This window comes from Peromyscus eremicus, chromosome 2, assembly GCF_949786415.1.
Source record: "Peromyscus eremicus chromosome 2, PerEre_H2_v1, whole genome shotgun sequence".
Lineage (NCBI taxonomy): Eukaryota > Metazoa > Chordata > Mammalia > Rodentia > Cricetidae > Peromyscus > Peromyscus eremicus.
The window spans coordinates 98,824,638-98,846,142 of record NC_081417.1 but is presented as its reverse complement, the minus strand read 5'-3'; the positions used below and the strand labels follow the sequence as shown (position 1 = coordinate 98,846,142).

Genomic DNA, 21,505 nt, shown 5'->3' with positions numbered 1-21,505 from the left:
ATACTGTTTGTTTAAGCATCTAGGAAAGCAGGGAATGGTTTCCAGGTCTGGCTTTACCAACTAACTCCTGATCAAATCTCTCTGATCCCTGACCACAGTAGGAATGAAAACACCTCCTCGTTAAGTTTTAGTGGAGACACAAATAAAGTACACATAAACATACGTGTTAAACAAACAAAATGTTGATTATATCAGTAGCACTAATTTAAAATTCTATTTCTTTCTGTTTTGCATGGATGATACAAAAGATGCACAATTCAAAACTGTAAAATAAGTATCTAGAAGCATTCCCTGACATCTTCCCTGGGTGCAGGAGTGTTCTAGGCAAGGAGTCTGATGGTGGCCCTCTGCAGTCAGCCTACTCTGCTCTTACATCTTCGGAAGCTTTAGAATCTCCTTATTCTTTTGAAACTTTACCCGACTTCCTGGGCTTTCCTCGGTGGAATTCACTGCTGTACTCAGTTCACGTTCCTTAGTCAGCAGGTGTGACCTTCAGAGACATCAACCTGCTTTCTCTTCCTCCACCATCTCTATGATCTATTATTTGGATTGTCCTCAAATTTTCTCAGCTCTTCTCTATTGTCCACTCTGTCTTCTGCACATTAACTGCTGGAAATTTCTTTCATTTTCATCTCTAATAATTCTATTAATATTTTTCATTTTTATTTTTTTAATTTCTAAGCTTTTTCCCTTTTTTGTAGCTCCTTTATGGAATATTGTAGCTAGAGTTTTCCTGCCTGGCCCAGGGTCAGGGCAAATCTCTTTCACCTGCCAGTCCCAAAGCCGCTCAGACCCGACCAAGTAAACACAGAGACTTATATTGGTTACAAACTGTATGGCCGTGGCAGGCTTCTTGCTAACTGTTCTTACAGCTTAAATTAATCCATTTCCATTAATCTATACCTTGCCACGTGGCTCATGGCTTACCGGCATCTTCACATGCTGTTTGTCATCGTGGCGGCTGGCAGTGTCTCTCTCACTCAGCCTTCCACTTCCCAGCTTTATTCTCCTCCTTGTCCCGCCTACACTTCCTGCCTAGCCAATGGCCAATCAGTGTTTTATTTATTGACTAATTAGCAACACATATGCCATACAGAACATCCCACAGCAGAATATATTCTCTTTCTACTCTAAGGACATCAACACTGTTGTAAATTTTCACTTCCCCACAGAAATATATTTCTTCCAAGTTGATTTTTTTCTCTCTCCATTTAAAGGTCTTTCTCAAATATCTGATGATTCTTGGTTACCTACTCAAATAACAGTAAAGAAACTCCAAGCCTATTTTATACACCAATATGCCCACCACCTAGATTATGATCTTGTGAGTGACAGCTAAGAACTGTGGTCTTTACAGGAAGATAATCTGTGTCGTTTACTAAGAACCCCACATCATCAGTTCCATTAGATTTCACTGCTTGGTTTGGTCAGGTCACTCGTAGAAAAGACCTCCAAACTCCCACATGAGGTAGAGGGACCAGGGTACTAGCTTCTGGGAAGCAAACAGAAAAGGGAACTTTAGAAATGGTTCCCATACACTTAGTATTAGATATATGATCTCCCTGGGGTTGCCAGGTCCCTCTATTTGACCATGGACAGAGATTAAGCACCTCAACTTCTGCTAGGAAATGGGAACGATTCCAAAGCAATATGTTCTTTGAAAGGACATCTCAGAATCAGACCCCATCTTCAGGCCTCCACAAGCACCAGACATGCATGTGGTACACAGACATGCATGTAGGCAAAACACCAATAATTTTAAATTATTTCTCTCGGCGGTGGTGGCACACGCCTTTAGTCCCAGCACTCAGGAGGCAGAGGCAGGCAGATTTCTGTGAGTTCAAGGCCAGCCTGGTATACAGAGTGAGTTCTAGGACAGCCAGGGTTACAAAGAGAATCCCTGTCTCAAAAAAACAAAAACAAAAACAAAAATTCCAATCTACCCTAGGCAATCGATAATTTTTTTCTACATTCGCTTTATGAGACATTCGTCCATCTACCTATGCATTACACCAGCAGTCCATCATACTTATGCATGCATTTCCAACCACAAAGAGAGCATCAGGACATCTCACTCCTACAGTTCATCGCATATGTCAACAGGAAAAGTGCTAATACAATCACTAACTAAATACAATATGGCCTTATTATTTTAAGTACAATTTACATACACTGAGATGCACCTGCCCCTGACTACTGAGTGCTGGGACTAAAAGTATGCCCCACCACCGCCCAGCCATAATTGTTTTTTTTATTTTATTTTATGCACATGAGTATTTTGCCTGCACGCATGAATGTACACCACTTGCATGCTTGGTGCCTGCCGAAGCTAGAAGAGAGCATGGCTGCCTGGGAATTAGTTGGCATTAACAAACAGTTGTGAGCCTCCCTGTGGGTCCTGGAAATGAAACCCAGGACCTCTGAGAGAACAGTCAGTGTTCTTAACCTCTGAAGCATCTCTCCAGCCCCAAGTTACCTCATATTTTTGCCTATTGCCTATTCACCTCAGAGACAACCACTATTCAGATTTTATTCACTAACAATTAGCTTTTCCTATTGTAAAACTTTATGAACAAAAAAAATCACGTAAGATGTCCTCATGTATATAAAATTTCTTTCACTCAACATATGTCTAAGATTCATTCTTTTAAGTGCACATATTAGCTGCAATTATGGTCATGTGCCACTGTGCCTGGCTAACAACAGGAGTCTTAGTAATAAACCACCAGCAGAAAATGGATAACTGTAGGTGCAATATGTTTCTGCACTACCATACTTCAAATATCAATAACAAGATTACACATTAATATGAATCTCTGACAAAAACAATAATGTTAAAGAAAAGAAGCCAGACACAAAAGAATACATGCTAAATTATTCAATTCCCATAAAGTAAAAAAAAAAAAAAAAAGAAAGGAAGGCAGACAGACAGACAGACAGACAAAAAGGAAGAAAGAAAGAGAAAAGAGGAAAACTGGGGCTGGAGAGATGACCCAGCTGTTAAGAGCACTGGAGGCTGCTCTTACAAAGGACCTGGGTGGGCTTGATTCCCAGCACCCAAGGGGCAGCTCACAACTCCAGTTCCAGGGGATCTGATGCCCTCTTCGGGCCTCCACAAGCACTAGGCACATGTGCTACTCAGACATATATACAAGCAAAATCCCCAAACACATATAAATATTTTAACTTTTTTTTTTTGTTTGTTTGTTTGTTTGTTTTTCGAGACAGGGTTTCTCTGTGTAGCTTTGCGCCTTTCCTGGAACTCACTTGGTAGCCCAGGCTGGCCTCGAACTCACAGAGATCCGCCTGGCTCTGCCTCCCAAGTGCAAATATTTTAACTTTTAAAAAAAGGAAAATATAGCCTGGCGGTGGTGGCGCACGCCTTTAATCCCAGCACTCGGGAGGCAGAGCCAGTCTCTGTGAGTTCGAGGCCAGCCTGGGCTACCAAGTGAGTCCCAGGAAAGGCGCAAAGCTACACAGAGAAACCCTGTCTCGAAAAACCAAAAAAAAAAAAAAAAAAAAAAGGAAAATATAATTCACACTATCAAAAAACTAGGATAGGAATTAACAAGATAAAAGAAAGGACTTCGGGTACTTTTCTATTACATGATCTGGATGCTTGCTTTGACTTATGTGGTAATCTAAGTGAATTTATTTATACTTAGATAATACTTAATAACTAAATCCTACATAACAGAGGATTTAGGGTGTTAAATTCAGTTCCTTTTTCTTTTTGAGGCACATAATCTAATGCAATGACACATAAACCTATGTAATCAACAAATCACCTGCAGTGTTTCTGAAACATACAGTCAGGCTAGAAATTCTGGCTCAAATTATATGTTATGAAGGGGCCTAGAGTGTATATAGAACACATACACACACACACACACACACACCCCTCCTTTGTGATTTTTGCATGTTGCTTGAAAAACAAGTATTCTAAAACCCTGATTAGCAGAATTCTGTACTCTTTTTTTTATACATGCAACAACATAAAAGCATTAATTGATTCAATAGTTCAGCTGGTAGAGTACATGAGCAGGACTCACAGAGCCATGTGTTCAGTCAGTCCCCAGCACTGCATAAACCAGGAGCAGTAGAACATGTCTGTAACCTCAGCACTTAGGTGGTGAAGAAAGAAAGAACCCAGTTCAAGGTCATCTTCAGCTACACAGGAAATTTGAGCCATCCTGGGATACATGACACCCTTCCCCCACCCCTAAAAATATCTTTAAAAAAAAGTTAAAGTAGGACTGAAGACCCAGTTCAGGGACAGAGTGTTTGCCTGCTATGCGCGGAGGGAGCCCTGGGTTAAATCCCCAGTGTGGAAACACTTTACAAACACACAGACTAGCCCAGTGAGTGAAAACCTCCATGAGATCCACTCTAGACATGCAACAACAACAAGCAAGGATGCAGAACAAAGCTCGGCCCCAACTGGAAGAGGGGGGCGGCCTTACCGTAGAGTTTCTCCTGGGTCCTCTGTGCCTCGGCCAGTCTCTCCTCAGCCGCCCGTCTTCCCAGACCAGCCTCCTTCCTAGCGACAGCCAGGTCATACTCCAGACGCTGTCGCAGTGCTTCCCCCTTCTCCACCTCAGATCGCAGCCTGGCAATCTGGCTCTCGTAGCTTGACAGCTAAAACAGATTCCTGAGCTCATGAACTAGCACAAAAACATGTCTCCAAGACAATGAGACTGCATACTCAAGCATTTACATTTCTTAGCAAAACCTCGCTCCGTGTTTATCAGCATTCATAACTGACATTTTCTCGAACACTAGGAAGGAATCGCTGCCTTACCAGACGATAATCATTAAGTGCCTTATAGACTCCTTTAGAGGAAAAGCCTTTTTAAAGAAACAACAACAAAAAACCACATTTCAATCACAAAACCATGCCTAGAAAAAAAGCATGACACATAATGAACACTTAAAAATTCCTGTAGTCCTCTACTTTTATCTCTTCAATGTACCCCAGGAGAAAATGGGCTGGGGAGGAGGCTCATCAGTGTTCAGTGCTGGCTGCCCCTCCAGATGGCCCCAGCATCCTGAGGAGCAGCTTACGACCACCTGGGACTCCTGTCCAGGAACCCAACTCTCTTCTAGCCTCTGAGGGTACCCTACACATAACAGACACTCATATACACATACAAAATAGGAAAAAAAAAAAAAAAGGGTTTAAAAGAAGCAAATGGCAACAAAATACAATTTAGTGAACACTGTGTTATTTTCCTTAGTTAAAATATCAGTGGCAGCATAAAATAATAAAAGTAGCAATATTACGGAGATCCTAACAAAGGGCTATCTAACTGTGACATTCTATTAAATACTGTGACGGAAATAGCTCAGAAAGCTAGAATGTGACGATCTATAAAGTCCTGTCTCACTCTAAAATTGTGATATAGTCAATGGTTATATAACTTATTATTTGTAAATAATTAATATATTAAATAACATTTAATAGTTGCTATGTGTTGAGTAAAATAAAAGAGAACAAGTGTCATAGAGCCCTAAGTTCAAGGGCCTAAGTGCTACAGAGAAGCATAGAAACTAAATTTGGGTTTGGGAATTTTGGGGTTTTTTTTGGGGGGGGGGGTTTGTTTGTTTGTTTGCTTGCTTTTTTTTTTTTGTTTTTTTTCAAAAAGGGTTTCTCTGTATAGCACTGGCTGTCCTGGAACTTACTTTGTAGACCAGGCTGGCCTCAAACTCAGAGATCCATCTGCCTCTGCTTCCCAAGTGCTGGGATTGAACACGTGCACCCCACCACCCAGCCAAATTTTGTAAAGTAAATAAAACAAAGTTTTATGATAATTTGAAGGAAAGTAAAGGCAATGTGTGTTTGGTTTTTAAAGAGAGAAAAAAAGAAGGGAGTGGAGTTAGGTGAGGAGGGAGGAGAGGAGGGTCTGGAAGGAGTTCGGGGAGGGGAAAGTGATCAGAAAATACTGTATGAAAAATTTTCAATTAAAAAATAATAAAATGCTAAATATTTAATCCAAAAACGTAAGTAAAGGTCTGTGCTTTAAAAAAATTAAAATTTAAAAAACCTGACAATGTAGCTCACTAGCAGAGCAATTGCCTAGCATTAGCTAGGATGCATTCCCACACCACATACACACACAAAAAGAGAACAAGATTTAATACAGAAATGAAGAAGAGTAAGAATAAAAAAAGAATACATATATACATATAATTTATGAATTCTCTTAGAAGGGAAAGAAAACTACTCTAAATAAATATATGTACCTATGAAATACGCACTAAGATGTCATAATAAAACAAAGATGATTTCTGAATTATAGCATTAAAATTCTGTACACAATGTCCTTATTTAAGAAAGAAGACTGTTCCATGATTCATACCCTAGAGGAATCTATATTATGATTTCAAGGATGTGTATGGTTTAAGCCTTGCACAATAATACACACACAGATCACAGCACTTGGGCAGCTGCGGCAGGAGGACTGATTCTGAGGAAGCTCTCGTACAAAACAAGAGCTTTCTCACAACAGTCTTTTTCTACTTTATAAATCCTGTAGTCATCAATCACCTCCATCAAATAACACATTTGGCCATGTAAAGCCTGTTGATTAAAATACATCTGCCTGTCAGGATGGTTCAACCGGTCAAGGAGCATGCTGCCATACCTGAGTCACCTCAATTTAGTCCCGGTACCACAGGTGTCTCTGATTAGGGTTACTACTGCTGTGATGACACACCAGGCCCCAAAAGCAAGTTGAGAGGAAAAGACTTATTTGACTTGCACTTTCTGATCACAGGTCATCACTGAAGGAAGTCAGGACAGGAACCCAAACAGGGCAGGAACCTGGAGTCAGGAGCTGATGCAGAGGCCATGGAGGGGTGCTGCTTACTGGCTTGCTCCCCATGGCTTGCTCAGCCTGCTTTCTTATAGAACCCTGGACCTCCAGCCCAGGGATGGCACCACCCACAATGGGCTGGGCCCTCCCCCATCAATCACTAATTAAGAAAATACCCTACAGCTGCATCTTATGAAGGCATTTTCTCACTTTCAGACAACTCTAGCTTGTGTCAAGTTGACATAATTTGAATATCCCTATACAATTCTGCGGTATGGAAGTATTTTCTTTATTGCAATTTCCTTTGAAGCACTAGAATGACATAGTGAGAAAAGTTAAATGTAGCTTCTAATAAGAAATGAAACCAAAAACTGAAACCCAACTTTGGGGGGAGGCATTGCCTCCCAAATGCTGGGACTAAAGGCCTACGGCACCACACCTGGCTGCAACTCAACTTTTGACACGACTTGGGAGGAAAAGAAATTCTACCTCTGTGTTGTGCTTCGTCGTCATTTCTAGTTTCTCCTTCTTAGCCCGATGGAGTTTCTTCCTGAGATCGGCAGTGATGTCTGACTCGGTTTCATTTCTAAGCATTTGCTTTACATCCAATGAGGCATTTTTCAACCTACAAAACAAGGTCATAATAAAATATAATTCTCATGCAATAAAAATATTCTAACAGCATTTCTCATAGCTTATTTTAAAAACAGAATATTAGAATAACAGCATATGATAAGATCCTAGGATAATAAATTCATAACCTAGTAAAATGTGTCCACTGCAAAACTTGGGTAAAAATGCGAAGTGGTATTTTACTAGTAACAAAATACTGTCTACTGAAAATACACTACATTTTTCAAGCTTTGTATCTAAACCAACCCATCACATCAAATGCTGGGTACTCTGGGAAGAGAGAGGCCTCTTTCATTTTTAATATATTTCAATCACTATAAACGTAATACACATTACAAAAAGAAAAAGTATAAATAACAGAACACACATTCATGCTTTAAAATGGCAAACTATACTCTCCTGAAAAATAACAGTAATAATTACAACCACAGGAAAGAGCCCCCAGGTAGAGAGCACAAAGAGAAAAGAAGTCCCAGCAATAGACAAGCAGGTAGATAACTGACTTACCTAACAACTCAAAGCAAGCAGTGAGCAAAGCAATAACATGCCAAACGTCACGGCTTAAAGCACAGGACTCTACAGGGTACCATTGTTCACTTTGTGCTTGGTGACTTCTTAGCAACCTGACACAAGTCAGAGTTCTCTGGGACCCTTGAGGAACACAGCTGAGAAAATGTCTCCATCAGGCCTGTAAGCAAATCTGGAGGGCATTTTCTTGACTCGTGATTGCTGTGGGAGGGTCCAGCCCACTGTGGGTGGTGCCACCCCTAGGCAGGTAGTCCTGAATTTTTTAAGAAAGCAGGCTGGGCAAGCCAGGAGGAGCAAGCCAGTGAGTGCCATTCCTCCATGGCTTCTGCTTCAGTTCCTGCCTCAAGAGGCTGCCTTCCATTCATACCCTCACTTCCCATAGTGATGGGGTGGGGCTTGAGAACTGTAAGCTAAAATACACCCTTCCACCCAAAGATGCTTTGGTCATGGTGTTTTATCACTGCAATAGAAAAGTAACTAAGACAATCTTCATGTCCAACTTGATACAGAGCATGAACTGCAGGCCACCGCTGCTGCTTGGCCTCACAGTGGATTATACCCCATACTGCTAACTCAACTGAAAGCTGTCATGATTCTACCAATATAAACATGAATAACGAATTTAACCAAGACTACATTAGCACATGTGGAAAAGGAGGAAAGGAGCTGGCATGACTGGAAACTGAATTATGATTATCTGTGGTGGGAAGTCAATAGACAAAGATTAAAACTGAAAAATCAAATAGTAGCATTAAATCCTTCAGATGAAAAAGAAAACTATCTCAAAGAACTAAATACGATGATTTCTAGGAATCAAGAAAGAGATCTGTTTCAAAGAAATTAGCACCAAGTTTCTCCAACAGCAGTAGTCCTGGCGGGGAGGGGGATTCAACATATGTCTATACAACTTTAACTTCTTTCAATACAACTAAAGGAGAATAGATAAAATCAGTGAAACCAATACTTAGTTATTTGAAAAGATAAAGTTGATAAACTTTCCTAGATGAACAAAGAAAAACAGAGAAGAAACTCGGAAATATTAGGGATTAGCCTTAAGGCTTCACACCCGCTCGGCAAGCATTCTACCACTAAGCTTACAGCCAAGCCTTCTTTTGACTTTTTATTTTGAGCAGGGGCAGTATGTCTTCAAAGACATTCCCCAGGTGCCCCACATCTTTTACCATCAATTAAAATGGTAATTCTATCTACAGATGCAACACAATCTTTTATCAAATCCCAGAAGACCCTTTTGTAAAAATTGACAAGGTGATCCTAAAATGTAAAAGGCAAAGGATTCAAAACAGACAACACAGTGTTGATGAACACATGAGAGAACTTCACTTCCTGTTTTCCAAACTTACTACAGAGGTATGTATTATGGACTGAATGGAAAAGTCTCCCATAGCCTCCTGTGTTGAATAAAGACTTGACCTCAGCTGGTGACACTCTTTGGGGAAGTGGCAGAAGCCTTATACGGTGGGGCCTACCAGAGGAGGTGGGGCACCTGGGGAATGTCTTTGAAGAACAGACTGTCCCTGCTTACTCCCTGGTCTCTTCCCCTCTCGGATGGATTCAGCCTCCACAAGGTGAGCAGCCCTGCAGCACACACTCTTGCTGTGGTGATGCTATGTGCAGGCAGCTAACTAGGGACTCCACTCCCCAAACCACCAAATCCAAATAAACCTTCTCTTTCTCAAACTTCTCTCTCAAATATTTGTCAGCAATAAGAAATTGACACATTTCAATAATCAAGATGAGGTAGTATTTAAGAACAGACACATGTTTAAAAAAGAAAACTTAGCATGTGCTTGACCACTTTGCATATCTGTGTGTGCAGAGCCTAACACCACAAAAATTAAGTGATGAATGATCAGAATTTAGACTCTTGAAAAGCCTATATTAAAGTCAAGCAATCTTCAACAGCAGTGCAAAGACGTTCAATAAGGAAAAACAGTATTAACAACAAATGTTCTGAAGCAACTGGCTATCTATGTGCAAAACAATACATTCAGACCCTAACCACATGGTACACAGAAAGTAACAAAGTGAAACAAACATAAAAAGTAAAATTGTAACACTTCCTGAAAGAAAAGTAGATGAGAAGTATTCAAGACCTTAAGTTCATTAGATTTTTGTGATATAAAATGAAAAGCATAATCCACACAGATAAAGAACTGAGAAATAGAACTTAGAGGTTAAGAACATTTGGATGTCACAGTACACTCAGAGAGAATTAGGAGCAATGCCTCAGGAGCAATGCACTGACCTAGCACAGGCAAGGCCCTGCATTCATCCCCAGCATAACCAGCACCCTCACATCATAGAAGAAACCAGCAAGCAAAATGAAAAGTCAATCATTTAACAGGAGAAAATGCTTATTTCATTTGATAAAGGAGTTAGATCCAACATACACAAAGAATTCTTAAAGTTCGATAATAAAAAAAAATTTTTTTAATGGGTAAAGAGCAGAAAAGACATCTGGGCAATGGTAGTGCATGCCTTTAATCCCAGCACCAGAGAGACAGAGACAGGTGGATCTCTATGAGTGCAAGGCAAGCAAGTTCCAGGACAGCCTGAACTGTTATATAGAGAAATCCTGAACCCTGTCTTGAAAAAAAAATTAAGTAATTTTTCAAGTGCTGACAAGGATATAAAGAAATTAAAGCTTTCAAATACGGTTGTCATGAATGTAAAATTATCCAATCACTGAATTTGATGGTTTCTTTAAAAATTTAGCATAAATTTGCTACATGATGCAGCAATGCTGCTCCTGTGAACCTGCCAAGAAAGACGAACAGAAATGTATGTCAGCACAAATGCATACATGCAATGTTTATAGCAGCATTACTCGTAATAGCCAAAGGGAGAAACAACATTAATTCCTACTGACTGGTGAATGGGTAACTAAGTGTAGTAAATCCATACAAAGGCCTATACATGCTATAATATTATAAATCTGAAGAACAAGCCCAAAGAAGCCAGACACAAAAGAGGCATGATTCCATTGACATGAATTATTCAGAATGATAAAGCTATATAGAATGTAGGTCAGGGGCAGACTTGAAATAACTTCCTTCAGATTCTAGAATTTGAAGTAAAGATTTCTCCATTAAAAGCATGGGGAGGCTGGCTCAGCAGTTTAGAGCACATGCTGCTCTTCCAGAGGACCTGGGTGTGAGTCCCAGCACTGACACTGGGCAGCTCTCTTTTTTTTTTTTTTTTTTTTTTTTTTTTTTAAGATTTATTTATTATTTATACAGTGTTCTGCCTGCATGCCAGAAGAGGGCACCAGGTCTCATTACAGATGGTTGGGAGCCACTATGTGGTTGTTGGGAATTGAACTCAGGACCTCTGCAAGACAGTGTTCTTAACCGCTGAGCCATCTCTCCAGCCCAACACTGGGCAGCTCTTAATGCCTATAACTCCAACCCAAATGGGGTGACAATCTCTTCCAGCCTCCCTGGTCACTCTCACATGCACATTCACTCATACACACACACACACACACACACACACACACACACACACACACAAAGAGACAGAGATATAATACATAAAATTTTAAAACATATGCATTATGGATATTTATTGATGTTTCCTTCCTAAATTGAAAAAGCATAATAAATAATGTAAAAATATTATTATAATTCTAAAATATGTATTTATATAATATATTGCTACTTCATAAGAAAAGTTCTGGACAAATATTTACCGAATTATCCATGGTCAACTCTAAGAGGTAAGATTACATATGCATATATACATAGTCTCTATCAATCCTTCTCAAACTCAGTATAAAGAATTATCCACAGCTTCAGCTGTGCAGCGGAGGTGCACACCTTTAATCCCAGCACTCGAAAGGCAAAGGCAGGTGGATCTCTGAGTTCGAGGCCAGCCTGGTCTACTACAGAGTGAGCTCCAGGACAGCCAGAACTACACAGAGAAACCCTGTCTTGAAAAAACAAAAGAATAGTAATTATCCACAGCTAGCCTTTTTGATTCTGTTACAGAATATATTTTAAATCATTTACTTCAGGAAACTGACAGACTACAACTCCAAATGTTCTATTTTTAGATTCTGTAGAGAATCAGTTCCTTCACTATAAAAGTTCTAAACATTAATTTCCTGTTTTGTTTTTTATTTGAGACAGGGTCTCACCATGCAGTCCTGGAAATCTGAAAATTGCTCTATATACTAGACTGCCTGAACTCACAAAAACCTACCTACCTCTCTGTCCTGAGTGCTAAGAATACAGGCAACACACATCAGGCCACGATAATTTTGATTAATGAAATTCTTTTCTTTTCTTGAAAAATGCACTTAGAAAAAAAATCACACCCTAAAATTGTCCACTTTTTATTGTAGATCCCATCCCTCAAAGGCAATCGAATAAATTAAGCATCTTACCAAGGACAGAAAGGAAAACGTGGCACAAAAAAGCGGAACATCAGTGAGACATGTCTTGTTGAATGCACTCAAAGACAAGGAGGAAAAACAGTCAGCAAGGGGGCTAAACTAATGGAGTACTCAGGCAGCCAGCTCAGAGACGCAGCAAGGACGCAGGGCAGAGCCACGGAAGTACGACAAGCAGGTAATGGCCAGACAAATGTAAGCCACGGAGGTACGGCAAGCAGGTAATGGCCAGATGAATGTAACCAGACAGAAACATGGGGAGAAAACTGCAGTTACGGAGAATAAGCAGATCTCTAGTAAGAGGAGATAGTTCAGGCACACAGACCTTTATGATCCAAGTTAACAAAGGAACACAGGGGACCTGAGAGCCAATACTAAGAAGATACTGCTGCTTTTTTTAGTCCCAGGAAACCTACTTCCTTCACCATCCCAGAAGAATCCTCGCAATTAGCTTCATCACCCACTTAATTCTCCCTGGTTCTTGCAATCAAAAGCATTTTCCAACTAAAGGAAGAGACTGGAGGCTTACCTTTGGGTATCCCCAGTAGTGGCATTACTTGAAGTGTTTAAATTCATGGTAAGTCTTCCAATTTTTCACAATAGCCCACTGTTTCTTAATGATATACTTCTTTATGATGATGTCTGTGACTTACAGGTTAGATGGACTAAAGTCTGTTAACATAATAAACAATACAATAGCAATTTTATATTTGAATCCTGAGAAGGTGAGCTTTATTTTTATCTATAGCCTATTTGTTGATTTCTAAATTATTGTATAGAATAGAACACAGATAATTCTGAAAACCTATACTGTACAGCTGGGTGTGGTACACACACCTGAAACCCAGCACCTGAGGGAGGCAGGGGGATCAACTCAATGTCATCCTCATCTTAGTAAGGTGGAGGCCAGCCTGGGATAAATGACATTCAGTCTCAAAAGAAAACAATGATAATAATGCTATAGGGCTTTTTATTTGAAAAACATTAGAAGTAAAAAAAAGAAGGGCATAATGTTAAAAAAAAAAGTTTTAAGAACACGGTAATGTTAACTTTTAATCTGCTTTAATTTCTTAAATAAAAATAAGAGTGACAAGTTATTCTTGCACTTGGAAAGAAATATATGTAGTACCAACCTTTGGGACACAGAATTCAGTTTAAATAAATGGGTTATTTTAACACAATGTTGTCAATGGAGATGCCAAAATACTCCCAAACAAAAGATCTCATAATAATCTGCTTAATTTCACACTTTTTATTCAAAGATTCAAAACAAATAAAATACAATAGCTAATAATCCAATCAAACATACAATTCAGAAATATCTTGTGGTGTTCTTATAAGTCCAAGGAAAACGTAGGCAGCGGTGGTGCACACCTTTAATCCCAGCACTCAGGAGACAGAAGTAGGTGGATCTCTGAGTTCGAGGCCAGCCGTCTACACATCAAGTTCCAGGACAACCAGGGCTACACAGAGAAACCCAATCTGAAAAACAAACAAACAAAAATAGTCCTAGGAAAGAAAACTACACCATTATCTTTACCAGAGAAATAAGTTACTATTAGCAAGTCTGTGGCACTAGTGAGCAAAACAGAAGACTAACCCTGCTGATCAAACCATATCACATAACTGTGAAAACATTTCTTATCCATCTGTACAGGCAGTCTTCCTTCATAAATTAGTGTCATAATTTAACCATTTCCTCCAAAGAGAAGCAGGAAAGAAAAGAGGGTTTGTCGCTTACCCTGACTGGCCTCCTGGAACCCTCTTCTACAGGAGATATTCCAAACTACACGGAGCCAACCATGTAAATCAAGTTACTTTACCATAGCACTAAAATAACTGGGTAAACACTCCAAACAGAGACAACGCTAATGCAGATGTCAGTATCCCACAGATGCCTCCTTACAGTCCCTAAAATCCAATGTCCTCAGAAAGACTGAAGTTTAAACTTCAGACACCTGAAGCAGGATCCAACCAGCACAAGTACATGGCCTTAGTCAAGACACTTAAGAGTTTGTGAACATCTTCCCTCTGCCCAAGAGAGTTAGCTATGGCAAGCTCCCTCCTTCTAAATCCTACACACAGCACACCCAGGACTCAGCCGCTATCAGTTTTTATTACTGGGTCATGGAACTTGAAAAAGCTTAATGATCCCCAATAAAAGGGAATAGCTGAGTAATTTGGTCTGGGAAAAAGATGTAATAAAATAATTATTTAATGATATTTGAGTGTACAAAGGTACCCAAGACGAAAACAAGAGGAGAGAAAGTGTCAACATGTTCTGCCTCTGCCCCATTAACCAAGCCCCAGAAGAAACCATGAAAGGAAGCTATCAACTAGAAGAAGTGCTGAGAAATAATGATTCCAACAAACAGTGACTCATGCAGCTGAAAGAATCATTTGGCCCAGGGAAAACAGGATGGAACTTTAGCCAAGTCCAGAAAAGAAAAATCAAATTTCTCCAGTGGCCTAAATAACTAAACGTAAGAAGGGTGGTGGCGGCAAACACTACTGTCCCTCCTCTGCTGGGCACCCACCGCGGCGTCCAGACTACAGTCTGAATGTCTAGAACTCTGCTCCCGACAACACTGCAGTGAAAAGACTGTCCAGTTTTTCAAAGGACAAAAAGACGACAGGGTAGAAACATCTTGAAGAAAGTAACAGAGTTAAAGGGCCGAATCCCCGATCGTAACTAAGATCCCAAGGCCTAAGTGCTCGCTGCAAGGTCACCTGTGACTCAGAACTGCTGTTTATGGTCTTACCCTGCTTCGTTACCCTTGTTTCCATTACGGAAAGTTCGCTGGGACAGAGAAGCTAAATGACTTGCCCAAGGCCAGTCAGTCACACACTACGGGGATGTGGGGAGGTGACACTGCACTCGGCCACATCTTCTTGTGTGTATGTTTGTTTGGTTTTGGAGTGTGAGTCCCAATTTTTTTTCACACTACCAAGATGTTCCCAAAGATTAGACTCCAAACAAGCCTCCTTCAGAACGTTTGGAAGAAGCGTTGGAATCTAGCAGAAACAGACTGCTCTGTACTCCGAGTAATGCCAGGGATCACGGACATACACAACCAAGGATTTTGTTTTCTTTTGTTGTAATTTTATTATTTTATGCATATGAGCGTTTTTTGCCTGAGTGTGTGCCCCACATGCACGGCTGGTGCAAGTGGAGGCCAGAAGAGGGCATGAGATTCCTTGGGACTGGAGTTACAGACCGCAGTGAGCATCAAGTGGGGGCTGGGACTCGAACCTGGGTTCTCTGCAAGAGAAACGGTTTTCATTTCTGGGGGTGGGGGTCAATACATACATACACAATCTCCACACACATGCATGTATACATATACAGTCCAAAGGCATAAAAATATCTCTATTTTACCCTCTGGGGAAAGAATTTTAGATGGACTAAAGATGCAAGACAGTGGTCAGGCACCAGCTCAACAAGCAGGGAGATCATGAATTTCATCCTCACCAGCGCACACACACACACACACACACACACACACAAATAACTTTAATTTTTAATTTTCTTATTTATTCATTTTTATGTGTAAGTGTTTTGCTTGTATTGTATGTCTGAGCACCATATATATGCCTAGCCTCCTCAGAGGCTAGTAGAGGAGTCAAATCCCCTGGAACCAGAGTTAGATATGGTTGTGAGCCACCATTTGGGTGCTGGGAATTGAACTCAAGTCCTCCAGAAGAGCAGCCAATGCTTTTAACCTCTGAGCCATCTCTCCAGCCCATACAAATGTTTTAGATAGTAACGACGATAAAAATGTTGTTTTGTTTTATTTTTCTTTGTCTTGGGAAGATAAATGGGAACAGAATAATTGATCAAATTTGTTGAGTTTGTTTCAGCAAAAACAAATAGAAAAAAATCATTTTTTTCTGTGTATTTAGGCACCTAATGTCTTCAAATCTAAAGTCTTCTAGACGTGGGCTTGTATAGAGCCCCACAGAGAGTACCTTCAATCCCAGACCAGATGATGTGGTAAGCATATAGTCCCCACATCATCAACCCCAGTGCTACTTTCTTATGTAATGTTCTGCACCTGACAAGGAACAACCTGGGACCTGCTTCTGTGGCAAAGGTGACAGGATGACACTGCTGTAAGATTGCTGGGGTGGTAGTAGAGCTCACTGGCACAGCACTTGCACAAAACGGCAGAACCTATCTTCAAATCCCAGCACTCAAAAAACCAAACAAACAAAAAAAAAAAACTTACCACCTTTCTTTTTAAATTTTGTTTTATGTGCATTGGTGAGAGGGTGTCAGATCCCCTGGAACTGGAGTTACAGACAGCTATGAGCTGCCATCTGGGTGCTGGGAATTGAACCCAAGACCTCTGGAAGAACAACCAGCACTCTTAACTGCTGAGCCATCTCTCCAGCCGCCCAAAGCTTACCACCTTTAAAAAAGCAAATTGCCATGCTATGAACTACCTAAAGGCAGGGCCACAGGGAAGTGAAAGCAGCCTCATGACTTCCACTCAACAGCTAGTATACAACTAGATCCCTCCAGCATACGGTTCACAAGAAATAAATTCTGTCAAGGACCTGAGTAAGGGGGCAGATTCCACCATCTGCCTAGAGGTAAAAATACAGCCCAGTAAGCACCTTGTAAGTCCCCAGCAGAGGGCCTAGCTCCACTACATCAGGACTAGTAAACCATAAGACAGTGATAACAAGGAGTGCTGCTGGCCAGCTGCGGTGGGAGACACCTGTAATCCTCACTTGGAGGCTAAGGTAGGATGTTCTCAAATTCTAGACCAGCATGAGCTACTTAACAAAATGTGGTCTCAAAAGCAGCCAGGAAATTAATAAAGCAATGTTCAAAGTGTGCATAGTTTTAAAACACTGACTTTGCAGTAACTTGTTATACAACGATATAAAACTAATATTGGTAGTGTGAAAGTGCTCATAGAAGGGTAAAAGTTTTAAAGCTGAACAGCAAAAGACAAGAAAAATGTATAATAGAAAATGTATAACAGAAAAATGGATTCTCAACCCACCTCTGGCTACAAGTATCTTGAATTAAGGTTCTTGGCCTGTTTTCCATTGGTTTTGTTGTTTTTGTTTTCAGTTTAGTTGGTTGATTGATTTTGTTTTTTGAGATAGGATCTCACTGTGTAGCCCTAGCTGGTCTAGAACTCAATTCATAGACCATGCTGGCCTCAAATTCAGAAATCTGCCTGCCTCTGCCTCCTGAGTGCCAGGATTAAAAACAAAACCCACCACACCTGGCTGGTTGATTGTGTTTTCTTTGTTGTGGTTGGTTGGTTGTTTGGTTGGTTGGTTGGTTGGTTGGTTTTTAGACAAAGTCTTGTTAAGCTCAGGATGGCCTTGAATTTGCTATATAGTGGAGAATGGCCTTCAACTCCTGATCTTCCTGCCTCCACCTCCCAAGTGCTGGGACTACAGGTGTAAGTCATCATGCTTGGCTTGTTTTTCTATGGCATAATTTCCTTATTAATTTAATAAGAGAGTCTGTAAAATAAAGGCAACTAGTTAGAGAATCAAATCAATCATGGACAACACTCAGCAAAACACCATCAGCCAAGAAATCCACAGAGAAGCAGTGGGAGTCTTTAGAGAACACAGAGGGAAAAGGACATCTGACAGAGCCTGGGGAGAAAGCGGATACTTACTACATACAGGTCAACTGGAGGGCAGTAGATCAAAGAGGGAGAGCCCTGCCAATCCTAACAGCTTCATGAAGCACATGAAATACACGTGGTAAAATAGTCATGAAAGAGCTGCTTCAGCATGAGGAACTCCCCCAAATCGGTCCTGTGAAGGTCCTTCCTGGACAGAAGAGAAACTTCTGTGGCTGGAATCTAAGAGAGAGAAAGTGGGGGGGGGGGGGGGACAGCCCAACAAAACTGGAGGAGGAAACAAAGTCAGAAAGATCTCCAAAAGCAAGCCCCCAGAGCATTAGTGTACAGAAAGAAACAACTTCATGAAGTTAGAGCTTACCTGAGCCTTGCCTCACTCTCAAGGTGTAAGTCTATCTCCCATAAAAATAAGCACCGACTAAAGAAAAAAACAATATCTATATAAATGAAAAGTATGAAAGATATATCAAGACTAATGAAAATATAACTGCTCCAAAATAACTCAAAAACATCAGGAAAAGACACAGACAAGAAAGAGGCAGGAATGTGGTGGAGCACACCTTTAATCCCAGCACTCAGGAGACAGGCAGGCAGAAGCAAGCGGATCTCTGAGTACAGTCTCCAGAGAGCCTTCCAGGACAGCCAGGCTATACCGAGAAATCTTGTCTCAGGTGAGGAGTGGGAGAAAGACAGAGAGAGAGAAAAACTCTCAAAAGTGCCAGATGTGGAGGCAGAAGACAGGCAGGTTTCTGGGGATCTCTGTGAGTTCTAGGCCATCCTGCTCTACCCAGCAAGTTCCTGGCCAGGCAGGGATACACAGTGAGACCCTGTCAAGAAAGACAAAAAAGGAAAGAATGACAGAAGGGGAGAAAGAAGGGATGGAGGGAGAGGGAATAGAAATAAAGACTCACTCAAAAACGAGATAAGGCTGAGCATGATGGCATCTGCTTAAGCCCAGCACCTGAAAGGCAGAGACAAGTGGATCTCTGTGAATTTTAGGACAGCCTGGTCTACACAGTAAGTTTCAGGCCACACGGGGCTACATATAAATGGTGCAGTGACAAGAATCAGAAAGAGGGGCTGGAAAGATGGCTCAGAGGTTAAGAGCACTGATTGTTCTTCCAAAAGTCCCGAGTTCAATTCGCAGCAACCACATTTGGTTCACAACCATCTGTAATGAGATCTGGCAACCTCTTCTGGCCCGCAGGCATTCATCAAGACAGAACAATATATACATAATAAATAAATAAATCTTTTTTAAAAATCAGAAAGAATTAGAAATAAAAGAAAAACTCACTTAAGTCATGAGGATTAAACTGGAGGGGACATAGAACTAACAGGACAAAAATGCCCTAGAAGAGAAATAAAACAGGGAAAACAGTGCCGGGAGAGATGGCTCAGGGCTAAGAGCACACACTGCTCTACAGAGGACACAAGGTAGGTAGCTCACAACTACCTGTCACTCCAGCTCCAATGCCTCTGACCTACCCCTGCGGGAACATGCACTCACATACATGTACTCACACACAGATACACATGCATACACATTATTTAAAATAATAAATATATATCTTGAGAAAAAGTATTAAACTTTAAAATGTATATATGTATATATATATATATATACACACATATAGACACTAACACACAATAATACTAAAAACTGAAATTATATTTTTTTTAAAGAGGAGGCTAGAGAGATGGTTCAGCCATTAAGAAGTACTGGCTACTTCCAGAGAACCCTGTTCAATTCCCAGCACCCACATGGCAGTTTACAACTATCCACATAATTCCAGTTCAGAAAATCCAAGCCCTCTTCTGTCCTCTGAGGGTACTGCATTGCATGCACACAGGGTACTGATATACATGCAGGCAAAACACCCATAGACACAGAATAAAAATAAATCTGAAAAAAAAAAAAAAAAGAAGGAAGGAAGGAGGGTCAATTAGGGGTAACATGAAAGAAGGAAAGAAAGAAAAAGAGAGAGAGAGAGGGAGGTCATAGACAGACAGGGGCTGGGCAGTGCTGGCACATGCCTTTAACCCCAGCAGTCAGGAGGTAGAGGCAGGTGGAAATCCAAGTTTGAAGCCATCCTGGTCTACAGAGTGAGTTCCAGGACAGCAAAGGTTACAGAGAAGAAGAAAAAAAAAGGTAGATAGGTAGGTAGGCAGGTAGGTAGATAGATCAATCATCTGGGAATAACACAAATCCCTGAACAACAACAACAAAAAAAATCTAAATTCAATTACCAGTACCACAAAAAAAGAAAGACAAGGTAACAACAAAAGGAACTGTACTTTAAGAAAACTTTCCTTAAAGAAGAAAAAACTTAGCCAGGCATGGTGGCACATGCCTTTAATCCCAGCACTCAGGAGGCAGAGGCAGGTGGATCTCTGTGAGTTCCAGACCAGCCTGGTCTACAAAGTGAGTTCTGGGACAGCCAAGGCTATTATTACACAGAGAAACCCTGTCTCAATCAAACTGAAAAGAAAAGAGAAAGAAAAAATTGTATTCCACATTTTGCAAAAGCACAGTGGTACTTAAGAATATCAACCCAGTCTGTTACACAGAGAAACGCTGTCTTGGAGGTGGGGCCTATCAACCCAGCCTTTCCCACCCCCTGGCCATCTTGGTGGCTGCTCTTGGTTGGGAACTGGCCCGAACCTAAGGCAGGAAGATGGTGCTTCAAAGAGGATGAAAAGGTCTCTGGAGTCCATCAAGTCTAGGCTCCGACTTGTTATGCAGAGTGGAAAGCATCAGGCGTGGTGGTGGTGGTGGTGGTGGTGGTGGTGGTGGTGGTGGTGGTGGTGGTGGTGGTGCACACCTTTAATCCCAGCACTCAGAAGTCAGAGACAGGAGGATCTCTGTGAGTTCAAGGTCAGCCTGGTCTACAGAGCCAGTTCCAGGACAGCCAAGGCTACACAGAGAAACCCTGTCTCAAAAAAAAAAAGAAAGAAGGAAAGAAAAAACAGTAGAAAGAAACATGCTGGGGAACAAACGGATCGACAATGGCAGGGCAAATGGAAATTAACCATCCTCGCTAACCCCCCAGCTTTCAGGAAATCTGAAATAGAATATTATGCTATAGTGGCCCAAACTGGTGCCACCAAGTACAGTGGCAATGATATTAGATTTGGGCACAGACTGCAGAAAATACTCCAGAGTGTGCACACTGTCTGTCAGTGGGGCAGGAGGTCCTAACACCATCAGAAGCAAGCTGAAACAGACCAGTGGAAAGTAAAGTTCGTTTTCTTTAATAAAAGTCCCTGGAGCTTAGAAGAGATCAATTCAACTGGGTGGTGGTGGCTCATGACTTTAATCCCAGCACTTGGGAGGCAGAGGTGAGCAGATCTCTGAATTTGAGGCCAGCCTGGTCTACAAGTGAGTTCCGAGACTACCAAGGCTATACGAAGAAGCATTGTCTCAAAACAACAACAAAAAACCACCTATAAACAAAAACTTGCACAAGAACAGTCACAACATTATAGTTCATATC

At 41.0% G+C, this 21,505-nt stretch overlaps 1 protein-coding gene across 4 annotated transcripts in view; it reads right to left on the bottom strand.

The window, feature by feature from the left end:
• Positions 1-21,505, bottom strand: part of Ccdc171 (coiled-coil domain containing 171) — a 257,585-nt gene that overhangs the window by 232,294 nt on the left and 3,786 nt on the right. For 3 of the 4 annotated variants that reach the window (XM_059254492.1, XM_059254495.1, XM_059254494.1), the window contains exons 2-4: positions 12,920-13,062; positions 7,305-7,440; positions 4,464-4,638 (exon numbers count right to left, since the gene is read on the bottom strand). In XM_059254492.1, coding sequence (XP_059110475.1) covers positions 4,464-4,638; positions 7,305-7,440; positions 12,920-12,966 — 358 coding nt within the window. In that variant the 5' untranslated portion in view covers positions 12,967-13,062. The remainder of the gene's footprint in view (positions 1-4,463; positions 4,639-7,304; positions 7,441-12,919; positions 13,063-21,505) is intronic. The other variant, XM_059254493.1, reaches the window with a different exon arrangement.